At 37.3% G+C, this 18,261-nt stretch overlaps 1 protein-coding gene across 1 annotated transcript in view; it reads left to right on the top strand.

Annotated features, from left to right (window-relative positions):
* The first annotated feature begins 417 nt into the window (after positions 1–417).
* The window catches only part of SHPRH (SNF2 histone linker PHD RING helicase, E3 ubiquitin protein ligase), a 47,256-nt gene continuing 29,412 nt past the window's right edge, over positions 418–18,261 (top strand). Inside the window, 13 exon segments of the mRNA XM_009709751.1 lie at positions 418–1,093; positions 1,493–1,622; positions 5,131–5,349; positions 5,671–5,749; positions 6,525–6,675; positions 8,401–8,506; positions 9,009–9,265; positions 9,699–9,910; positions 9,912–10,386; positions 13,722–13,973; positions 14,772–14,850; positions 16,773–16,936; positions 17,026–17,282. Coding sequence (XP_009708053.1) covers positions 452–1,093; positions 1,493–1,622; positions 5,131–5,349; positions 5,671–5,749; positions 6,525–6,675; positions 8,401–8,506; positions 9,009–9,265; positions 9,699–9,910; positions 9,912–10,386; positions 13,722–13,973; positions 14,772–14,850; positions 16,773–16,936; positions 17,026–17,282 — 3,023 coding nt within the window. The 5' untranslated portion in view covers positions 418–451.

Here is an 18,261-nt window from a genome sequence, read left to right as displayed (position 1 = left end):
GAACTTAGTGTGTGTATTTTCCCCGCACCCGCCCCCAAATCTCCTGTACCTCCTGCATATTTGTGGAGGTTTTTTGCCATCTCCCCGCCTTTGAGGGATTCCACTGCTTCTCGTTTTATATCTGTCCCACAAGATTCTGAGTAACAGCTGTGAAATGTAGCATTCTTGTTGATCTCTGTAGCTGTCTGGCAAAATGACAAGATGTAGTACAAGGCAAATGCGTCATGTCCAGCTTTGTGTAATGGCACAGGGACAGGAGAGGCTCTGTGAAGCCAAGTCTCTTTCGAGCAGTGAGATTTCTTAGTGCATGTGTCTGTGTCCAAACCTTTTGCAAGTTTAGCAGCTACCACACAGTGAAATTTCAGTGTGGGCATTTGATTTTGTAATACTTATTGCTGACTAATTTACTTCATCTCGCAGAGATTGAAAGTACTGTTGAGAAAACGACAAAATGAGTAGTCGTCGAAAACGTGCACCTCCATCAAAAATAGATGAGGAGAAAAAGAAGCAGCTCTGCTGGAATATGCATGAAGACCGGAGAAATGAGGTGATAACGTTAGATGATGAAATGACTGAGGAGGACCATGTTCCAGGTCCAAGCACTTCTTCTGCATCCTTCATTGTTATAAATGATGATAGCACGGATGAAGATCTCGTTCAAAAAGAAGGCAGTGGCTCAAAACCTCTTAAGTTTTTGACGGTTAATGATGAGGAAGACTCTTGCTCCATCTTGACTCCTGTGTCAGTACAGCTAAATATTATAGTCTTGCCATACCGTGCGGATGGGTCCTGGAAAGCTTTGTTGGGAGAATTTGCTCTCCATCTTCCTTCTGAGCAAATTCTAACTGATGAGTTCCATGAAAGGAGCTTTACTTTGATGAGAGGAGACTCTGATGATCAGCTGCAGGTCTGTGTTCATGAAAGAAGTGAAGAAGAGTACAGTAATGAAACAAAAGAATACCTGGGTGCTTATGAACAATGTATTTTGGTGGAACCGACTTTAGGAGGTGAAATATTGGAAGGCTTGAGATGGTTGCAAAAGAAAAAGATAATTGGACTTTATCAAAGACCTGGAGAGGCTCAAGCTTTAAAGGTACGGGTTCATAGATTTGTTTTGCACATTAAAAGTTCTTTTTTGTTTGAAATATAAAATAAAAGTCTCTGAACAGTGAAGTCTGGTGGCTTCCATATATTTGTATAATGTGATGAAAATATATTGTTTCTACATGCTTTTGTAAATGTTTTCAGTGGTTTTTTTCCTAAAAATTTCTTTTTACTGTTATGCCGTTAGTAATCCATTACCCAAAGGAATCACAGAAGGTTTTAGCTGCAGTGTACTGTATACTCTATATGATGATTTTAGCAGATTTATTATATTTGTCTACATCTGGTAATTTTCAAAGCACTGTTGTTATTTTCGTACTCTTCTGTTTATAATAATCTTGTCATTCTAACAGTTACTTAAATGATTAACTGTATAACCACTTCACAGGTTGGAATTTACCTTCTGGAAGCTGGGCTAAGTAAACCAGAGTTTCTCAGTGATGGAGGTGGAAGACCCAAAAAAGCTAATCAGCTGATTCAAAAACTCATGGAAAAGTTCTATAGTTTTTTAATTCCAGGTAATGTGATTCAGTTGAATGTTGGTGTATAATTTTCTTATTAAAGTAGGTCTTCTCTTAGTAGTTTTAAATGTAAGGGAAAATAGTAAGTTATTCCTTCAATCTAGAGCAATGTTATTTTCCAGGTGATATTATTAGGTAATTCTCTCCGTATTATTATCTGACTGTTAATCCTACGCTAATTAGTTTATGGTCAAATTACAGATGATAATATTCCTTCTCTACAGATAAGGCACTGAGGCACATAGAAGTTTGAGTCCTTACCTTTTTGGGAGTAAATACAATTTTCACTGATTCATGTGAGGTCATCCTTCACAAAACTGAAGTAATCTGACTGAAGCAAATTTGTCAGTTTAGGTTTAAAAGCACAATAAAGCACATCCAAAAAGAAATCTGAAGAATAAATAGTTTAAGAAACATAAATTAATAGTAATGTTTTTAAATGCATTAGGAGAAATACATTATCATAAATGCATTAGAAGCAGAACATCTGTCAGAGAATTCATAGACTTGAGATGACCAAGGCATATGAAAGAGTGCTCAAAGTAATGCTATAGCAGGAAGCACAATTTTCTTCTCTGCATATCTTCTCATTGTGGAAGAGTTGGGGAAAGAGATTGAGGACAAAACGAACAGTGACCTATTTTGGGATCCAAAATAACTTTCTGCTGGAACTTGGGGCGTTTGTCCTCAGTATGCTGACAGATAGATCTTTATGGACTACATGGTTCAGTGTAGCTTACAGGTGAAGGGCCAATATAGCTTCTGAAAGGGAAGACATGCCCCTCAAAGTTACTGTAGCAAGAATGTCGACCTGCGTGGTTGGGTTGTTATGCCTTACCTTACCTTTTCAAAAGCCATGTCGTTTGCTTTAAGAAATAACTGGTTTTATAATAGCTTGTATCCTCTATCTGCTATATAGTATGACATGTCACTTGTTGCTGCACTGAACACACAGACAGAGATCACTTATAGATCCAGCTAGCTGCTTTCATAATATGAAAAAACCCGTAGTCTTTATAATTAAAACGAAAAAAAGACTAAATTGTCTGTTTAATTGCTATTTGTTCTAGTGAAAGGTAAACGCTTTGGAGTTTATTTTCCCATAGTGTCATGGAACTATAGTACAACATACAATAGCATGGCAATAGCATATACCATGTACCATTTTCCTTCAGTTTTCTTAAGAAGAATAAATTCTTTGTACAAAGAGGGTTTTTTGTCTTTGTATGGCATTTTTTAATACCAAATACGAAGCAACAAGTTTTCCATTAATCTAGACTAAAGGGAGAAAAGATTACATTTTCATTGATGTAGACATTCTTATACAGCAGCCTGGAAACTGCCCTACAGATAAAACAGAAAGAGCCTGCTGCAGATGCAATAGCAGAACTTTAGTTCAGTCATTGAAGGAATGAAGTAGAATGCTTAATTATTACACGTATCGGAGGAACTGAATTTTTAGGTAGTACAATAGCATCTATTTCTTAAAGATAAAAAATACTAAGATGCAAGCTATGTAATTGAATTACATTTTGAAATGTTTGAAAGCATAATTAAATATTCACTGTTTAATAAGCAACTGAGAGAGGGGTAAACTTCCTTAGTATCCTTTTAAAAATCCCTGGGGTACATAGAACCATTTAATCAGGAAAAAAAAAATCTTTGAGAGAATTAAGAGAACAAGAAAAGTGTGGATGAAACATATCCATTTGTACTGAGAAAATGGTTTACTTTAAAGTATATTGTAGTCTTTGCTCCCCTGTAAAATTCTGGATAGACTTGGTTTATATAGAAGTCAATTTATTGTGCTCTGAAATGTGAGATTTGAAAACTGTTATTTTAGTAAGTATTATGGTAAGTGTCATTACAGATCAACTTCATTGATCAAAGTTATACTCTGCAATCACTCTCATTTGTCTGTTCTTTCCATGAAGTGAGGAATGTGTGTGAGAGGATCCCTGTACTACAGAAGGGTTTCTCTGTTATATAAAGCTGCATGCTCTGCTTGGTGCTTTTTGTTTGGCTGGAATGTTAATTGCCCCACATGTGCACTCTATTTGCCTTCTTTACATTACAAGTCTTGATTATACAGTTTTCATGAACTTATAGAAACTTAATGTCTTTCAGAGTTCTCTTTTCCCTTGTGAAGCATGGGAATTGTTCCATTGATTTAAAAGGCTTAGGGGAGGGCCCTGATGGCTGCTGTACATATGCACATCATTTCCTGCTGTTGGTTTTGGAAACCATTCCTCACCTTCACCATTCATTTGAATGAAAGAAAGCTTTTGCTTTCTGTGAAAGAGAGTCCTAATAGCAGTCCCCAACCATGTTTTTAAGATTAAGCTGTCTGGTGTTTGTGCCAGGTACATCTCGTCTTTGTTAGTGCAAAGCATTGTAATTATAATTTGGTTTAATTGTGCCTGCCGTTAGCTGTTTTCTCTTTTTATCAGTATATTATATTTTTAAATATACCTTAAGGTCGCTTTGTGCTGAAAATGCTGGCCTTGACTTGCTTCAAAATTATTTTTTTTTTTAGAAAAATTCTGCAAGGTGGCTTTATCTCCAATACTAGCTAGGGTTAGTATCTTTCTTTGAACTGTAGAGTTGTACAGCTGTTTTATTGGTGCTGATGTTTTTAATTTGAGACCTAAAACACTATTAAAACTTGTCCTCTAAGTCTTTTGTTCCTTCATCTTATGTCAGTTTCTTAAAATGCTGACCCTTGAATTTTTCATGATTTTTTTTTTTTCCTACAGCGCTTAAGTTTTGTGTATGTCTATATATCCAAATTATGTGAAAAATATGTAAGCACAAGGCCTTCTTTCCTAGAGGGTAGAGAAGAAGGGTAGGCCTTCTGTCCTAGAGGGTACATACTTCTCTTGAGGTGGGATTTTAATTTCTGAAGTATGCCTTGTCTGAATTTTTGCAACGGTGCAAATGGTGAGAATTTTGTGTTGTCCTACTGCTACAATTTTCTTACCCAGATGGATAATTTCAAGTTAACATGAAAGCTCACTGAAGAGAATCTCCTGTTTTGTTTTTAATATGTTAGTTTATCAAGAAAGGCTTTATTTCATGAAAAATGTACAAATCCTTGACAACCCCCTCTGTTTTTCCCCTTTCTATAAGAACATCGACTCCTGTTAACATTTAAATCTGAAACGTGAGTTATTTGTAGTTCTGTATCAGTCAGAAATGTTTAGTGGAAGGTCTTTATTAAATAAATAAGGTCTGGTCATTCTCTCCGTAAATTCTAAAGAGCAGGCTTCACTGATGAGGTATAACTCTGTGATTGCCACAGCATGTTAATCTTAACTTTCTGGAAAGTAGTGCGCCTTGTTTCCTGCTGCTGCTAGCAGAGGCAGGTGCAGTCATGATGTATGTTTAAATGACGTTTTGCTTTGCTTGCTTTCATGTCTTAACTAAATTTGTTGCAGCAAAATTTACTGGCATGTTGACTGAAGTTGATTGATAATGCATGTCTTGAATGACTTGGTGTATGCAGATGAGCTGGAGGAAGATGAGGAAGAATCTGACATGGAACTAGAGCGACAAAATATTGAAGAGCTTTATGACTTTGTAAGGCACACCCATCAGCAGGATATCCAGTTACTGAGAGAGGATGTGCAGCATCCTGCTTTAATTCCTATTCTGAGGCCGTACCAAAGCGAGGCTGTGAACTGGATGCTTCACAGAGAGAACTTCACGAGCACTCCAAGCAGCGGCAAGTATATGGGGCTGGAAAACTCGCATAATTGAGGAAAGCGGCATTGTATTGTCAGCAGTAGTGTTTTCTTGCTGCTAGATTAGAAGCTTTGTTAATTACTTCATTACTATTTTTATAAAAGCTGTTGTTTGGGTGGTACACTAAATGATAAACTAACCTTTGCAGAACAGCAGTTGATGTATGTTGTTGGTCGTGAAGCACTGTGGAGGTAGATGTCTGCTTTTTGTCTCTAAATGTCACAGTAAGGCTGAGCAATTCTAAGCAGTGTGCTGTTTATAGAGAAACCTCGTAATAGTAATGTGAACTCTTTCTCCATAGAAAATGCACTGCACTTCTTGTGGCGAGAGGTCATGACTCTGGATGGAGTAAAAATCTACTATAATCCATTTACTGGCTGGTATGTTTTTATAGTTACCGCTTTCTGGGAACACCTCAAAGTTGTACTTTGTGAAAACCTTATTGGCACATTTTACCTGCAGGATATAAGGTAGTCCATAACTGTCATTTTTCAGTTAGGAACTAAAGAACTACAACAGTGATATCTTTAATTTGGATAAAAAAGTCAGACTGGAGTATATAATGCACAGGTAAATATGTAAATCTGGAGTTGAAGATACAATTCTTAAAGCTTTTTTTCTTTAATTCCAATGCAAATTTATGGGTTTAAGATTAACATTTTTTTTAATTAGAGCACTGGAGGCTTTGACCTTCCAGTCCAATGTTTTTAAAATCTAGAGGAAGGAGGTGGTATCGTGCTTTTTATTAACACTGAATATTGCACTGTTCTGTTGCGCTTTTCTCATTAATTTAGTTAGAATAGAACCTTCTGATTGCTCGGTTGCTTTTTTTCCCCTGTATAGTTTTCAGATCTGTAACACATATGAATATAAATATATTTAAATTTTTTGGAGACTAATGTTATGACATGCTAAGGTTAGCATGGCAAGGCCTGTTAGGAGGGGAAAAAATCCCAATATTTCTGGTATACGTATTCATCTTAGTCAGGTTTGTACACCCAAAAAGCTTGCTAGCTTTTGTCAACCTCAGCTTCTCTGATAAAAGACGTTGCCTCACCTTACCAACTTTTCCTTGCTGAAGCTGTGCTCTGTGTGTCCCTGAACAAGAGCTTTTCTAGTTACTGACTTTCGTTTGGGAATGTACTTGAATTTTAGTATTATCCGTGAATATCCGATTGCTGGACCCCAGTGGCCTGGAGGTATTTTGGCAGATGAGATGGGTCTTGGAAAAACAGTAGAAGTGTTGGCTCTTATTCTGACTCATACCCGACCAGACATTAAACAAGATGATCTGACATTACCTGAGGTAAGAAAACCAGGATAAGGTTTAGTATGAAGAAAATACTTTTCAGAATTAATGGAAAATACACTTCTTCTCTTGAGTTTATTGCTTTCTGTTTTATAGAAGTCCAGATTTAAAGCTGGATTAAAGTACAGTGAAAGTTTTTGCTTTGTAGGATGTGGTACTCGATGGCATAAATAATGGAATGGTTTGCATGGGAAGCAATTGATAGTTTGCCGTTGTTGAAGGGTGTTAGCAGGCAACTGCACTGTTAATAGGCTGTTGGTAATTTACACGCGATCCTGGAGCGTATAAATATGTAATTTAGTCTACTGTGTTGGAAATCATTCTCTTCACTTTGTTGTATTGATGAGTATCAGACATCCATTAGACATATGTTCTGGGCTAAAATAGGGATGACTTAAATTCAATGAATAGAGATTTTTGCTCCCCCCTCTATTTCATAAAATAAATGGGCTTATTTAGCAGCAGTTTTCCATCTTTTCATTTTCCTCATCGTGCATCCTGTGAAAACTTAGCACATTCACTAAAACAAAAAAATTCTCTCTGAAGGGAGAGAACCTTTATCCTTAAGTAAACTCTTACCACTTCTGTGGGTTCCATCCTTTTGAATTCATGGCAGCCAGTTTCATTGTACATCTATTCATAGCGATTCCTGCCTGCTTGTAATTTTATCAGCTAAAAAGAAAGAATAAGATTCTTCTTAAATGTATCGGAGGGTCAGCACTGAGGAGTGTAAAGAGGGTGTATTAGCACTAAAGCATCTGGACATCAACAGGCAACAGTAGCTAGAGACCATAGCTTTTGGAGAGCTGGAGTTACGAGACTATTTCATGATATGAGTAGCTGGGACAGACAGCTAATATTTTGGGACCTTTATGAACTGAATTATATGACGTTACCTGTGGTTAAAAGGCATTATTCCACTCATCCAGAAGGCCCCTTGTCATCTGTATTTTTCTTGTCTTCAAATATATAATGTCTTTTTATGATGTGCTGAAAAAAAACAAAACAAAACAAAAGTGCTTTATTCCAACAGAGACTTTCTGGATGACTCCTGGCCCGTGTAAGCCAATGTCAGAATCACTCCAAGTATTTCAACTCACTGTAGGGCTCAAACAGTGTCTGGAATTTCATGGCGGTTACTGTTAAGAGCTCTGCAATGAATACAGCTATAAAACAGTTAATCATAGAAATATTGGCACTGCGTTTGTTCCAGCTTTGGGATCCATTTTTGTATCCCGGTTCTTGAGTATATATCTCCTTGAATTAAATCACTATTCCTGAATCACCAGTCATAGAGTAAATTTTTGGGAGGCAGTCCCTAAAAAGAGAAACTAACTGGAACTTTTCAATCTATATTGCTTACCTTCTTTTGTGTTTCTAGCTATGTATTAAACATAAATTTTTCTCCCCTCCATCAGTAACCTGGATCACTTACAGCTATAGATTCCTGCAACTTAATTCTGAAGTAGTGGAGGACCCAAGCAGCTTGCAGGGCTGCTCTTTCTCTTATCTGTGTAGGGTGCTGAACACAATTCGCTGAGAAACTGAACTGGATGGGGTAGCACTTTGTACCCTAAAAATGAGCTGTCTGAGCAAATTAGTGAAATCAGAGCACACATCTATAGCAGCTCATGCTTATTTTCAAATGTGAAAAGATTAATGAAGTTCAGAATTGCTGTGAAGAGACATGAGCTAATAACTGTTAAATGTTGTCTGCATTAGGGTAAGCTCGTAAACTTCTTTGTTCCACCTCAACCTTTAGAAGGAAATAAAAAGAAAAAACCAAGGGAAATGGAGCTTAAATTGAAGGAAAAAATACAATATCCCAGTAAGTATTTCTGGTTAATTTTTTTAATACCTTTTGCTTTTGTCATAAGTCTTTTATTGGCCATGAGTTCTAGGCTATTCTTCACTTCAGCAGAATGAAATGGTTCTTTTGTTAAACACTGTGATGAAGGATTGCATGCTACAAACAGGTGATCCACACTGAAAAGTAAAGTTACCAACTCGCATCTCTGTGCTACAGAGCTCCATGTATCTAAAGGTCGTTGTAAGACAGTTTATGCCTTTAACTGAAATACACTCTCTTTTTATAAGCCTCAGTAAGAAATCAGGTGACTTATTTCTGTTGCTACTCAATATTGTCTTAAAATCAGTGAAAAATAGCAATTTGTAGGGCTACCTCAAGTAAAGCATTGTAAAAACTGCTGCCTGTCTCTTTCATTTTTTTAGATGAACACAGCGTTTAGAATTCCCATAATATGCGTTCTCCGGGGTAACTTTCATTTTATCTGACATGTAAGATTCTTTTGCTTTGATTCTACATATAGGCTTACGAGTGATGATATTAGCAGCTGTAAAGGAAATGAATGTGAAGAAAGGAGCATCCATTATTGCAATATTTAAGTACATCAGTGCTATATATAGGTATGACATACAGAGAAATAGGCGGCTTCTCAAAAGAACACTAGAAAAACTAATTGCAGAACAAGTAGTAGAGCAAGTCAAAGGACATGGTCTGGCTGGGTCTTTCAAGCTGGGAAAGAATTACAAGGAACAGAAGAGGCGAGAAAGAACCAAAGAGCAGGTAAAATATGCTGCCATAGTTGCTTCAAAGAATGTTGCAAAGGCAGATCTTATTTCTACCAATTGCATGCTGCTCTCAGCTGTGTTGTCGGTGTGCGCTAGTACAGTGATGCTGGCTTACTGATAAGAAATGAAGAAAACTGCAGCATTTGCTTTGACATCAATGAACAAAGAAGCAGAAATCATAAGCAGATCAAATTTGGGACTAAAATGTTAATTGCATCTGTCAAATCTTTTAAAATAGTGCTGCGGGGGCTGGCAGATGTATTGTTCTTACTGTGAAGTTGTCTTTTAAACACTGGTAAACATTAACCAAATCTTGAAACTGAAAATTGATATAAAATCCTGGTATCTATATTTCAGTGTGTTTATATGTTCCAAAAAAAAAAAGGTGAGGAGAAAGTCTGACATTCTTATTTAATTTCACTTTGCAGATAGCAAAGAATTCAGAAAGCATTCGGAAGAAGCAGTTGATTGATGCAAAAACTCAAACCAAAGAATCAAGAAATAGTGATGCCACTTCTGAAAATGTCCTTAAAGCCCCTTTACGGGTGGATATCACCATGGAAGAACACGATTATTGTACAACTAGCAAAAAGAACAGGAAATCTGAAGCAGATCATGAGAACTGTGTAAAAGAGAGTTTAGGAAGCTGTGGTCCCAAAGTCTCCCGATTTGCATGGCAGCCTCCTGGACTCCAGTGACATGAAGAGTCATCCCGATTTTGATGTTTCTAAAACTACAGCTGGTGTCCAGCAGGAGGTCCCAAAGGACCAATCCTCACATTCCCAAGAATGCGCTGGCAGTAGCATACAACATACCAGTTCAGTATTTCCATTTAATACCTCTGAATATCGTTTTGAATGCATCTGTGGTGAGCTTGGATTGGCTGACTACAAAGCTCGTGTGCAGTGCCTGAAATGTTACTTATGGCAGCATGCAGAATGTGTAAATTACAAAGAGGAAAACCTGAAGATCAAGCCCTTCTACTGTCCCCATTGTCTCGTGGCAATGAAACCAGTTTCTACGGGAGCAACTCTGATCATTTCTCCGAGTTCTATTTGTCATCAGTGGGTAGATGAGATCAACAGGCATGTAAGATCATCTTCTCTTCGAGTTCTGGTAAGGTTATATAGCTTCATATTCTGGAGAGTTACTTTATCAAGGCTCAGGGCTTCCTGTCAGACACCCAGTGTCACATGAAGTTCAGAGGTTTCTTTGTCCTCTGTGTCAGAATTCTACATTTCTTGCTATTAGACCTATGCTTTGGCACCGCATGGTGTATTTGGCCTGGAAAGACTCTCTGCATTTAGTTCTTTATTTTTTGCTTAGTAGTTGCTCACTGGGAGGTGATACAGTGAACTAGATACTTTTATCAAATGGAAGCAAATTTTTGAGCAGTTGCAACAGGAGGTGATTTCAGAGAGGGAGGGCTGTTTGCGTTTGGTTTTTTTTCTGAAGGATTACCATGGAACTTAGAAAGGCCTAACTACAGGTATTTTAGCAGTGTCAGGTCTCACTATACATTTGCACCTAAGCAGCTTTCTGACAGTTGCTTCTCATTTCATTCTAGATAAAAACAAGTGTTTCGATAGGTAGAGAGTGTACTTTTGAATTTCTGGTTCTCAGGCTTTACAAAAGAAGTCTTGGCCCTTGCTGTTTACTGAGAAGATCACCATTACAACTTGGGCATTGTCTGTATAACGTTTGCCGTATTTATTAGGGTGTTGCGTATCTGTAAATCTTGTATTGTCCTTTTACTTGATTTCTAATAGCTCTGCCACTAAAATAAACCTAATTATACATATATTAACTATGGCTATACAGGATTTTTTAAGTATAGTTATCACAGTGTTCAAGACTAGCCATTGTCTTTTATTAATGATGTAGTCAAGTCTTGTCCTTTGTATTTTTAGTAGGCAAGAACCTTTGTAATGATAAAGTGCTTTGAGAACCCTTATATTTTGAATAAAATAACAGTAGTAGCAGATTGATAAAGAGAGGAAGCTTTGTATTCAGGGGTATATCTGATACCTTCAGCTATCTTGCATAGATGCCCAATGTATAAATGAATTTTAGACCTCCAGCAAGCCATTTGTGTGAGCAATCTAATTAGCTTTAGTGCAGCAACTAACAAATGTGTAGAACTTGCACAGTTTTCATAGGACCCAGTCCAAGTTTTATACCAGCTTTGATGAAAACTGTCAGAAATAGATTTACATGGTAACGGTAAAATAGCTTAAATGCTGAATGTCAGTACTTTAAGCTGTATGACACCTTCCATTCTAAGACACTGTTTTCACTTTCTTTTAACTGCCAACTATAAGTCACCCAGACTTGCTTTCAGTGTTGCTTCAAAATGAAAATTTGTTGGGATCTTTACAGAAAAAGTTAAAATGAAAATAGTACAGATGTTTTGAAGAACCAGTTTCCCATGTTAACAGGTTTTGCATTGCATGTGAAGAGTGTTTTTTGTTCTTCCAACTGCTTACAACCCATGGGAAATTCTAATGGTTTTATGTAATAGAACAAGAAATTAAAATTTATCTGTAGGTCTTGCTTTGTGGCAGGTTGTCTTTTCCTGCTGCTTTGAAAACAACCAAAACTTGGCCAAGTTATAAACCTCCGTAAAATCTGTTCATAAATACTTGGAAGAGATCATTAGACTTCAACAGCTATTTTTTCTTTTTTCTTCCTAACAGTTGCTTCAATGAGCATGCTTTTTTTTCTTTTTTTTTTTCCCCTTCTTCTTCTTTCCCCCCATCCCGTTCTCCCTCTTTAGTTGATGTGCATTGATCTGGCAGCACCTGCTGTGTTGTTGCGTTGGGGCTGAACAGAAATTTTGTGCAAGGGTTTCTTTCAGTTGACAGAAGCATTGTTACCATGTACTCAAATGTAGAGGAAGTTTATTACTGAAAGGAAAATTATAGTAACAGTGAAATTAACAGTAACATTATGTGCTGATCATCAAGGGGTAAAGAGGAGGGAAAATCAACTCAGGTTTTATAGAGTCATCTTTATTTTGGTATTTTTAACTATTAGTGGCATGAATTAAGAGAACATTAAAGTTTGTGACACTATGAGGTACTGGAAAGATGGTGTGATTTTTCCTAAATCGCAAAAGTGTTTGTAGGTAGTTGCAGATAAGAATGGACCGTCTTGGTTAGTGTTTATATAATAAATTGTGAACTTACAGAATGAGAGAGGAATAGAAAGATGCTAGCTATTTGAAGATGACACTAGAATATAGATTCTTTCTAAAAAAAGATAGGGATATTCCTGTATCTGTCAGAAGAAAGCCTTATTTATTTTAATATTGTGATTAATATTAATAGATAAATGGTAAGAAGTAGCTGATGGTAAAATTCTTAAAGTAAGCAATGGATGCCTGTAACTTTGAAGTATGTGTCTGAGGTAAATTGGGAGCAAGAGAAAAAAGCTTGTATGAGAAGGGAAAAAAGGTGATTGATATATAGCTCTAGTAATAATTGCTCTCAGTAGCTTAAAAATCCTGGAGATTACAAAATGCTCCCATTTTAAAAATATGTGTTTATTTTGTGCTATACCATACGTTATTTGACATTTTAATGTGTTTTGGTGTTGTAAGTATGTTGGGACTCCTAATACATGTACTGTATTTTCTTCAGATATGAAATGCTATTGTGGGGAAGCATATAGTAAAATAAGTTTGGTTTAGCTTGGTAATTTTTTTATTTAAACTGCTTTATGCTTCTGAAAGGATTATGCTTAGAATGACAAGGGAGATAAGAAAAATACTTCTGATATTAGAACAAATGTCAATATGAAAGATTTATAATAATATTCTGTTGGTGCACAGGAATTGTTTCTTATTAGGGTATTCTTTCTATTTCATGTGTCTCTGTAGAAATCCTTTTTGCAAATAAAACATTGCCCAGAGTATAATTTCGGGGGGGGGGGAGGTTGTGGATTTTTCTTTTAATATTTCACTGCATACTTCTGTCTTTGCCTAATCATCCATGAAATTCTTGGGGCGCTGGGGAGAAAGGTAATACATCTACGGTAAAGGAGAGGAGAGAACAGGACATGTAACACTGACTGCCATAACGTTGCTCCGTACAACATTACAGAATACTTAATCTTGCACACAACTGTTTCAACAAATAACTGTTGTAGCAAATACTGAAGTCCACTTTTCTTCAAAGTAGGAAAATAAGTAATGTTTTGCGAAGATATAAATACTTACACATAAAAAATTTTGCCTCAATGTCTGTATTGCATTTATTGTCTGTGTTACTTGTATGGGTTTCCCACCACGCTACTATATGAATACAGGTTTCATGAATGATTTTGTATTATATGAATAACACTTCTAAAAGCATGCACATATTAAGCTGTGCTGGTAGTTTCGCATTTTTATTAAAGCGTCTCTTACCTTCATTCTTTGCTATTGTGCTATTGAATACAAATCCATGTAGGTGTATCAAGGTGTGAAGAAGCATGGCTTTTTGCAGCCACACATGTTGGCAGAGCAGGAGGTGGTTATCACCACCTACGATGTCCTCCGCACTGAACTGAACTATGTAGACATACCCCACAGTAACAGTGAAGACGGGCGCCGTTTCAGGAACCAGAAGCGGTACATGGCCATCCCAAGCCCCTTGGTAGCAGTGGAGTGGTGGAGGATCTGCCTTGATGAAGCGCAAATGGTTGAATGCACTACTGCAAAGGTATGACATTCGCAGTCATGCATTTATTTAACTTGAAAAGGTTTTGACAAGCTTATTGTAAATAATACAATAGACTTCCCTCTCCCCCTCATAACATTCCATGCACTCAGGCAATTTGTCCTTGTATCTTGTTCTTTAAAAGTGAATTTTCTGTTGGAGATACTTACTATTAATGGTTCTCTTGTTGGAATTTTGGCAGACTGTGAGGTATATCCGGCTCAAAAAATACTTAATCTATAGCGACAGTTTAAAGAACTAGGTCATCATGTTGTATATGGTGTTTGATAGTTTCAAACAAGACGCTAGCCTGTTCAGTGACATGGTTCAGAGGCATAGATAGGTCCTTTGGGTCTAGAAGCTAAAATAGTCAGCAGCGTGTCTGCAGACTCTAGGGCTGCAGTCTGCAGAGGGAGATTATTTTAATTAGTATTCATCCAGTCTTTTCGCCCAAGACAGGAAGACAAAAATGCTATGTATGTAATGGCTTATAGACTTTATTTTTTTTTTTTACATACAGTTTATTTTGCACTGTTTGCCTTTTGGAAACCCTTAATTGCACTTGATTACTTGGAAGTGGATATGGCTTTTTATCAGCTTGCAGTTACCTTCAAAAAAGCTCAATAATTTTATACACATTTTTATAATATATTGTACCCATGCTGCTCATAGGTCTGCTAATCTTACATACTGAAAAGACGTTCAGACTTCTTAAAAGGAAGGTCCATGTGTTTTCAGATTGTGTTCCACACTATCTTTTGTTTTCCCCTTCCTGCCATTGGTTCTGTCTTCTTTTGCTAGGCTGCTGAAATGGCACTCCGTTTAAGTGGGATCAATCGCTGGTGTGTCAGTGGCACTCCTGTGCAGCGAGGATTAGAAGGTGAGATTTTATGTAGCAGTGTCATCTGTGGGTTTTCCTTGTGCTGATAATTAGGTAGTGGTTTGAAGCAGTTGAAATGTCTGCTGCTTTTGCTCTGAATTCATTAGGTGCTCTGCCTTGGTAAGCCATAAACTTCAACCATATAATAAAGCCATCAATAAATGTATCAATGTAAAAATTGCAGAGCTGAAATCTCTTTTTCGTCTCAAATTAGACAAATACTTTAGGGAGTAGAGAAACGGTATGTCAAACAGCTGACTCAAGTCTGTTCTTCAGTTTTCACTTAGAGTGGGTAAATATTAACCCCTCTCTGTCACAGCTAAAGATAGTCTGCTCTGCTTACAGAATCCTTCTAACTGTCAAATACAAGAAGCGAAACTGTATTTGCTTTTTGCATAGCCCTGTATGAACTACTGTGGGCATCAACTGGCATGAATATAAATTCTAAAAATTGTACTAAAGCTTAATGAAACTGTATTAAATCCTTATGTAAGGAATTAGTGAATTGAGATGTGTGGAGTAGGGAGCTGGATGTTAGCAGGTGTCATTTATCTTGTCTTTTTTGTGAGTTATTCCATTTCTGTAGACAGGCTTCAGACAGAGATAGAAAAAAGGCAAGGGAACTAACTTCTTTATCTCCCTCTGTTCTCTGATTGATTTAGGAATATGTGCTACACATTGAAGCAATGAGTTTGAAAGTGGGTAAATCAGTGTCAGCATTTGTGAACTATTTTCAGATACCAAACTATTATAAAAGTCAATATGGTAGATTAATTCATGAAATTGTGGATTAAACTTATAAATACACGTAATAGTTGTGAGAATAGGTAGTTAATAAAGCAAACACTATAGAAGGACGTGATTGATTTGACCATCATGATTAACTTTATCACACATAAGAAGTTGAACAAGTTGATTTAATACATATCTGAAATATTGTCCATAATACATGTTGGCCGGGTGCTCGGGCTGTACTGGGGCAGCCCCCATCACATAGGGGATGAAAACCACTGACTAATTTGAATCTATGCCCTTGCTGCTGTAATAAAGTGGGGTAGGACCTCTGGGTAAACTAAACTGTTTGCTACATAGAAATGATTCCCAGGATTTTTCTTCCTCTGGTCAATGATGTATTCGGCAAATCTCTTATGGCTCTCAGCTGAGTACCAAAATTACCATAAAGCTAACAGAATAAAGAATGTAGCCACCAGATCTTTAAGAACTATCTATAAGATACCATCATACCTTTCCATTTCTGCATTTAACCATGTGCTTCTGTATTTTTCCCAGTAAGATTTAGATACAAGCTTAAAGTCACTATGTCCTTCAGTTTCATCCGCAAAACTGAGGAGTTTCTGAATTGGGCAGAATTAGCAAGCTGTATTCTCTCAATTAGTAAGAAAACAATAAAGTGTGTTTTGTTAATTTCTTCTGCCTTAGAAAAGTCTTCTGAATTGCAGCCCCTTTTAGGATGGTGGGCAACAGACAGTTGGTGCACAGCAGGCTGTGAAGTAATGGTACTGCGCAATATTGTTTTAGAAAAACCTGGCAATCCCAGTTAACCATATGCAATCATGGAATTTGTGCCTCTCACCCCTGCTCTGAATACGTTTAAATTCATTGCTCTAGTCTGCTAAACTTGAAATTAGGAAGGTATCTCACAAATAGTTATATTCTAGCAAGTTCTATGAAAATGAACAACTAGCTCAAGCAGAGAATCCCCACCTTCCCCCCACTGGATCCCCTGCCTCAAATTAGCTATTTTGGTGAGGGAATGACTGGAAAACAAGTGGAAAAGATAATGGCCAGAATGTAGTTGCCTTGTGCCTGGTAACCTTTCTATGAAAGTTAACTTTTTTGGAGGCATATTGTGAAGTATTAAAACACAAACATTGTACTAAAACACTTTATTTTCTTGACAGATCTGTATGGATTAGTCCTTTTTCTTGGAATTGATCCTTACTGGGTCAAACATTGGTGGGACCAACTTTTATATCGACCTTACTGTAGGAAAAATCCCCGGCCTCTCTACAGTCTAATTGCCAAGATAATGTGGAGATCAGCAAAGAAGGATGTGATTGACCAAGTAAATAAGAGTTTTGGGCTTTAAAATTCCTGAACAACATTTATCAATAACTTTATTTGCGAGTTACATATTTTCTTTTTTAATTGCAGATTCAAATCCCTCCTCAGACAGAAAATGTACACTGGCTTCACTTTTCTCCTGTGGAGAGACACTTCTATCATCGCCAGCATGAGGTGTGCTGCCAGGATGCATTGGCAAAACTCAGGAAGATTTCGGACTGGACTCTTAAGCTTAGTAGCCTAGATAGAAGGACTGTGACTTCTATTCTGTACCCTTTGCTGCGGCTGAGGCAGGCCTGCTGTCATCCACAAGCTGTTCGGGGAGAGTTTTTACCATTACAGAAAAGGTGAATTTCTGTCACTTCCTAAATGGCTTGCTTTATCCAAAGCAAAATTCTAATTGTCCCTAACGGTGCGAGATCTTGTACAGTTCTCAAGCCTAATTTTAAGCTTCTTTGGTTAAACATGTGACTATACCATGCCAAGCTATCTGACCTCAGAAGCTGAATAGGATGCAGCAGGGTATTTAGTGTAATTCTTGTGTTAAATAACATAGTACTGAGAGGCAGTTGTTTGTGCAGTAACATTTAAACCTTATGATGGTGATGGATACTAGGGTGTTGCAGGTGACAGACTGAGTGTGAAACAAACTAGAAACTGTTCAAATGCTTTTTTCCTTTTTTTTTTTTTGCATGCTTTCACGATCATCTTCCTCACAAGTGCCCTGGAAATACCAGTTTGGTCTCAGCCTTTGTTAGACCAAGGGCATGTTGCTAGCACTCTTTGCGAAACGTAGCTGCTACTTTTTCAATTAGAGGGGGGTTGTGAAAGAGCAGGCTGTTTCCATTCCAGGCTCTCGGAGTGCTGTCTGTGTTGTTTCTTTTTTAAGCTACAGGTAGGGAAGAACTTCAACTTTTAACATTACCAGTGTTATTTCTGCTGTTTCCTGGTCTTGTTCATTCTATTCAGTCTCTTTCTATCCTTTATGAAGTTTTGTGTCCTACCCCTTCCCTTTTCTCATACAGCTGTAGCTGACTTTGTACCTACTTCAGCAGGGATCAGCAGTGGACACTGTGTTGTAGTGCTTTCTGACAGTCTGCTAGTGGGGAAGCAAGGACTCAAATGTGGGAGAAATCAATATTCCCACCAGCCCATACAAGAATATTTGCGTTAAAATGAGCAAGTGGATTACAAATGAAATGTGTAAACTTGAGCTGAGTATGCTGGGGACAGCTTAGTACTGCGTTGGTTTTGGTGGATTGGTTGCAGAGTGACAGATGCATAGTAACTGTGGTGGAAAAAGTAGCAGTGAAAATTAAATCTTTC

This window comes from Cariama cristata, unplaced genomic scaffold, assembly GCF_000690535.1.
Source record: "Cariama cristata isolate BGI_N322 unplaced genomic scaffold, ASM69053v1 scaffold4061, whole genome shotgun sequence".
Taxonomy (NCBI): Eukaryota; Metazoa; Chordata; class Aves; order Cariamiformes; family Cariamidae; genus Cariama; species Cariama cristata.
The sequence above is the reverse complement of the archived record's forward strand: the minus strand, read 5'-3'. Positions and strand labels throughout refer to the sequence as shown.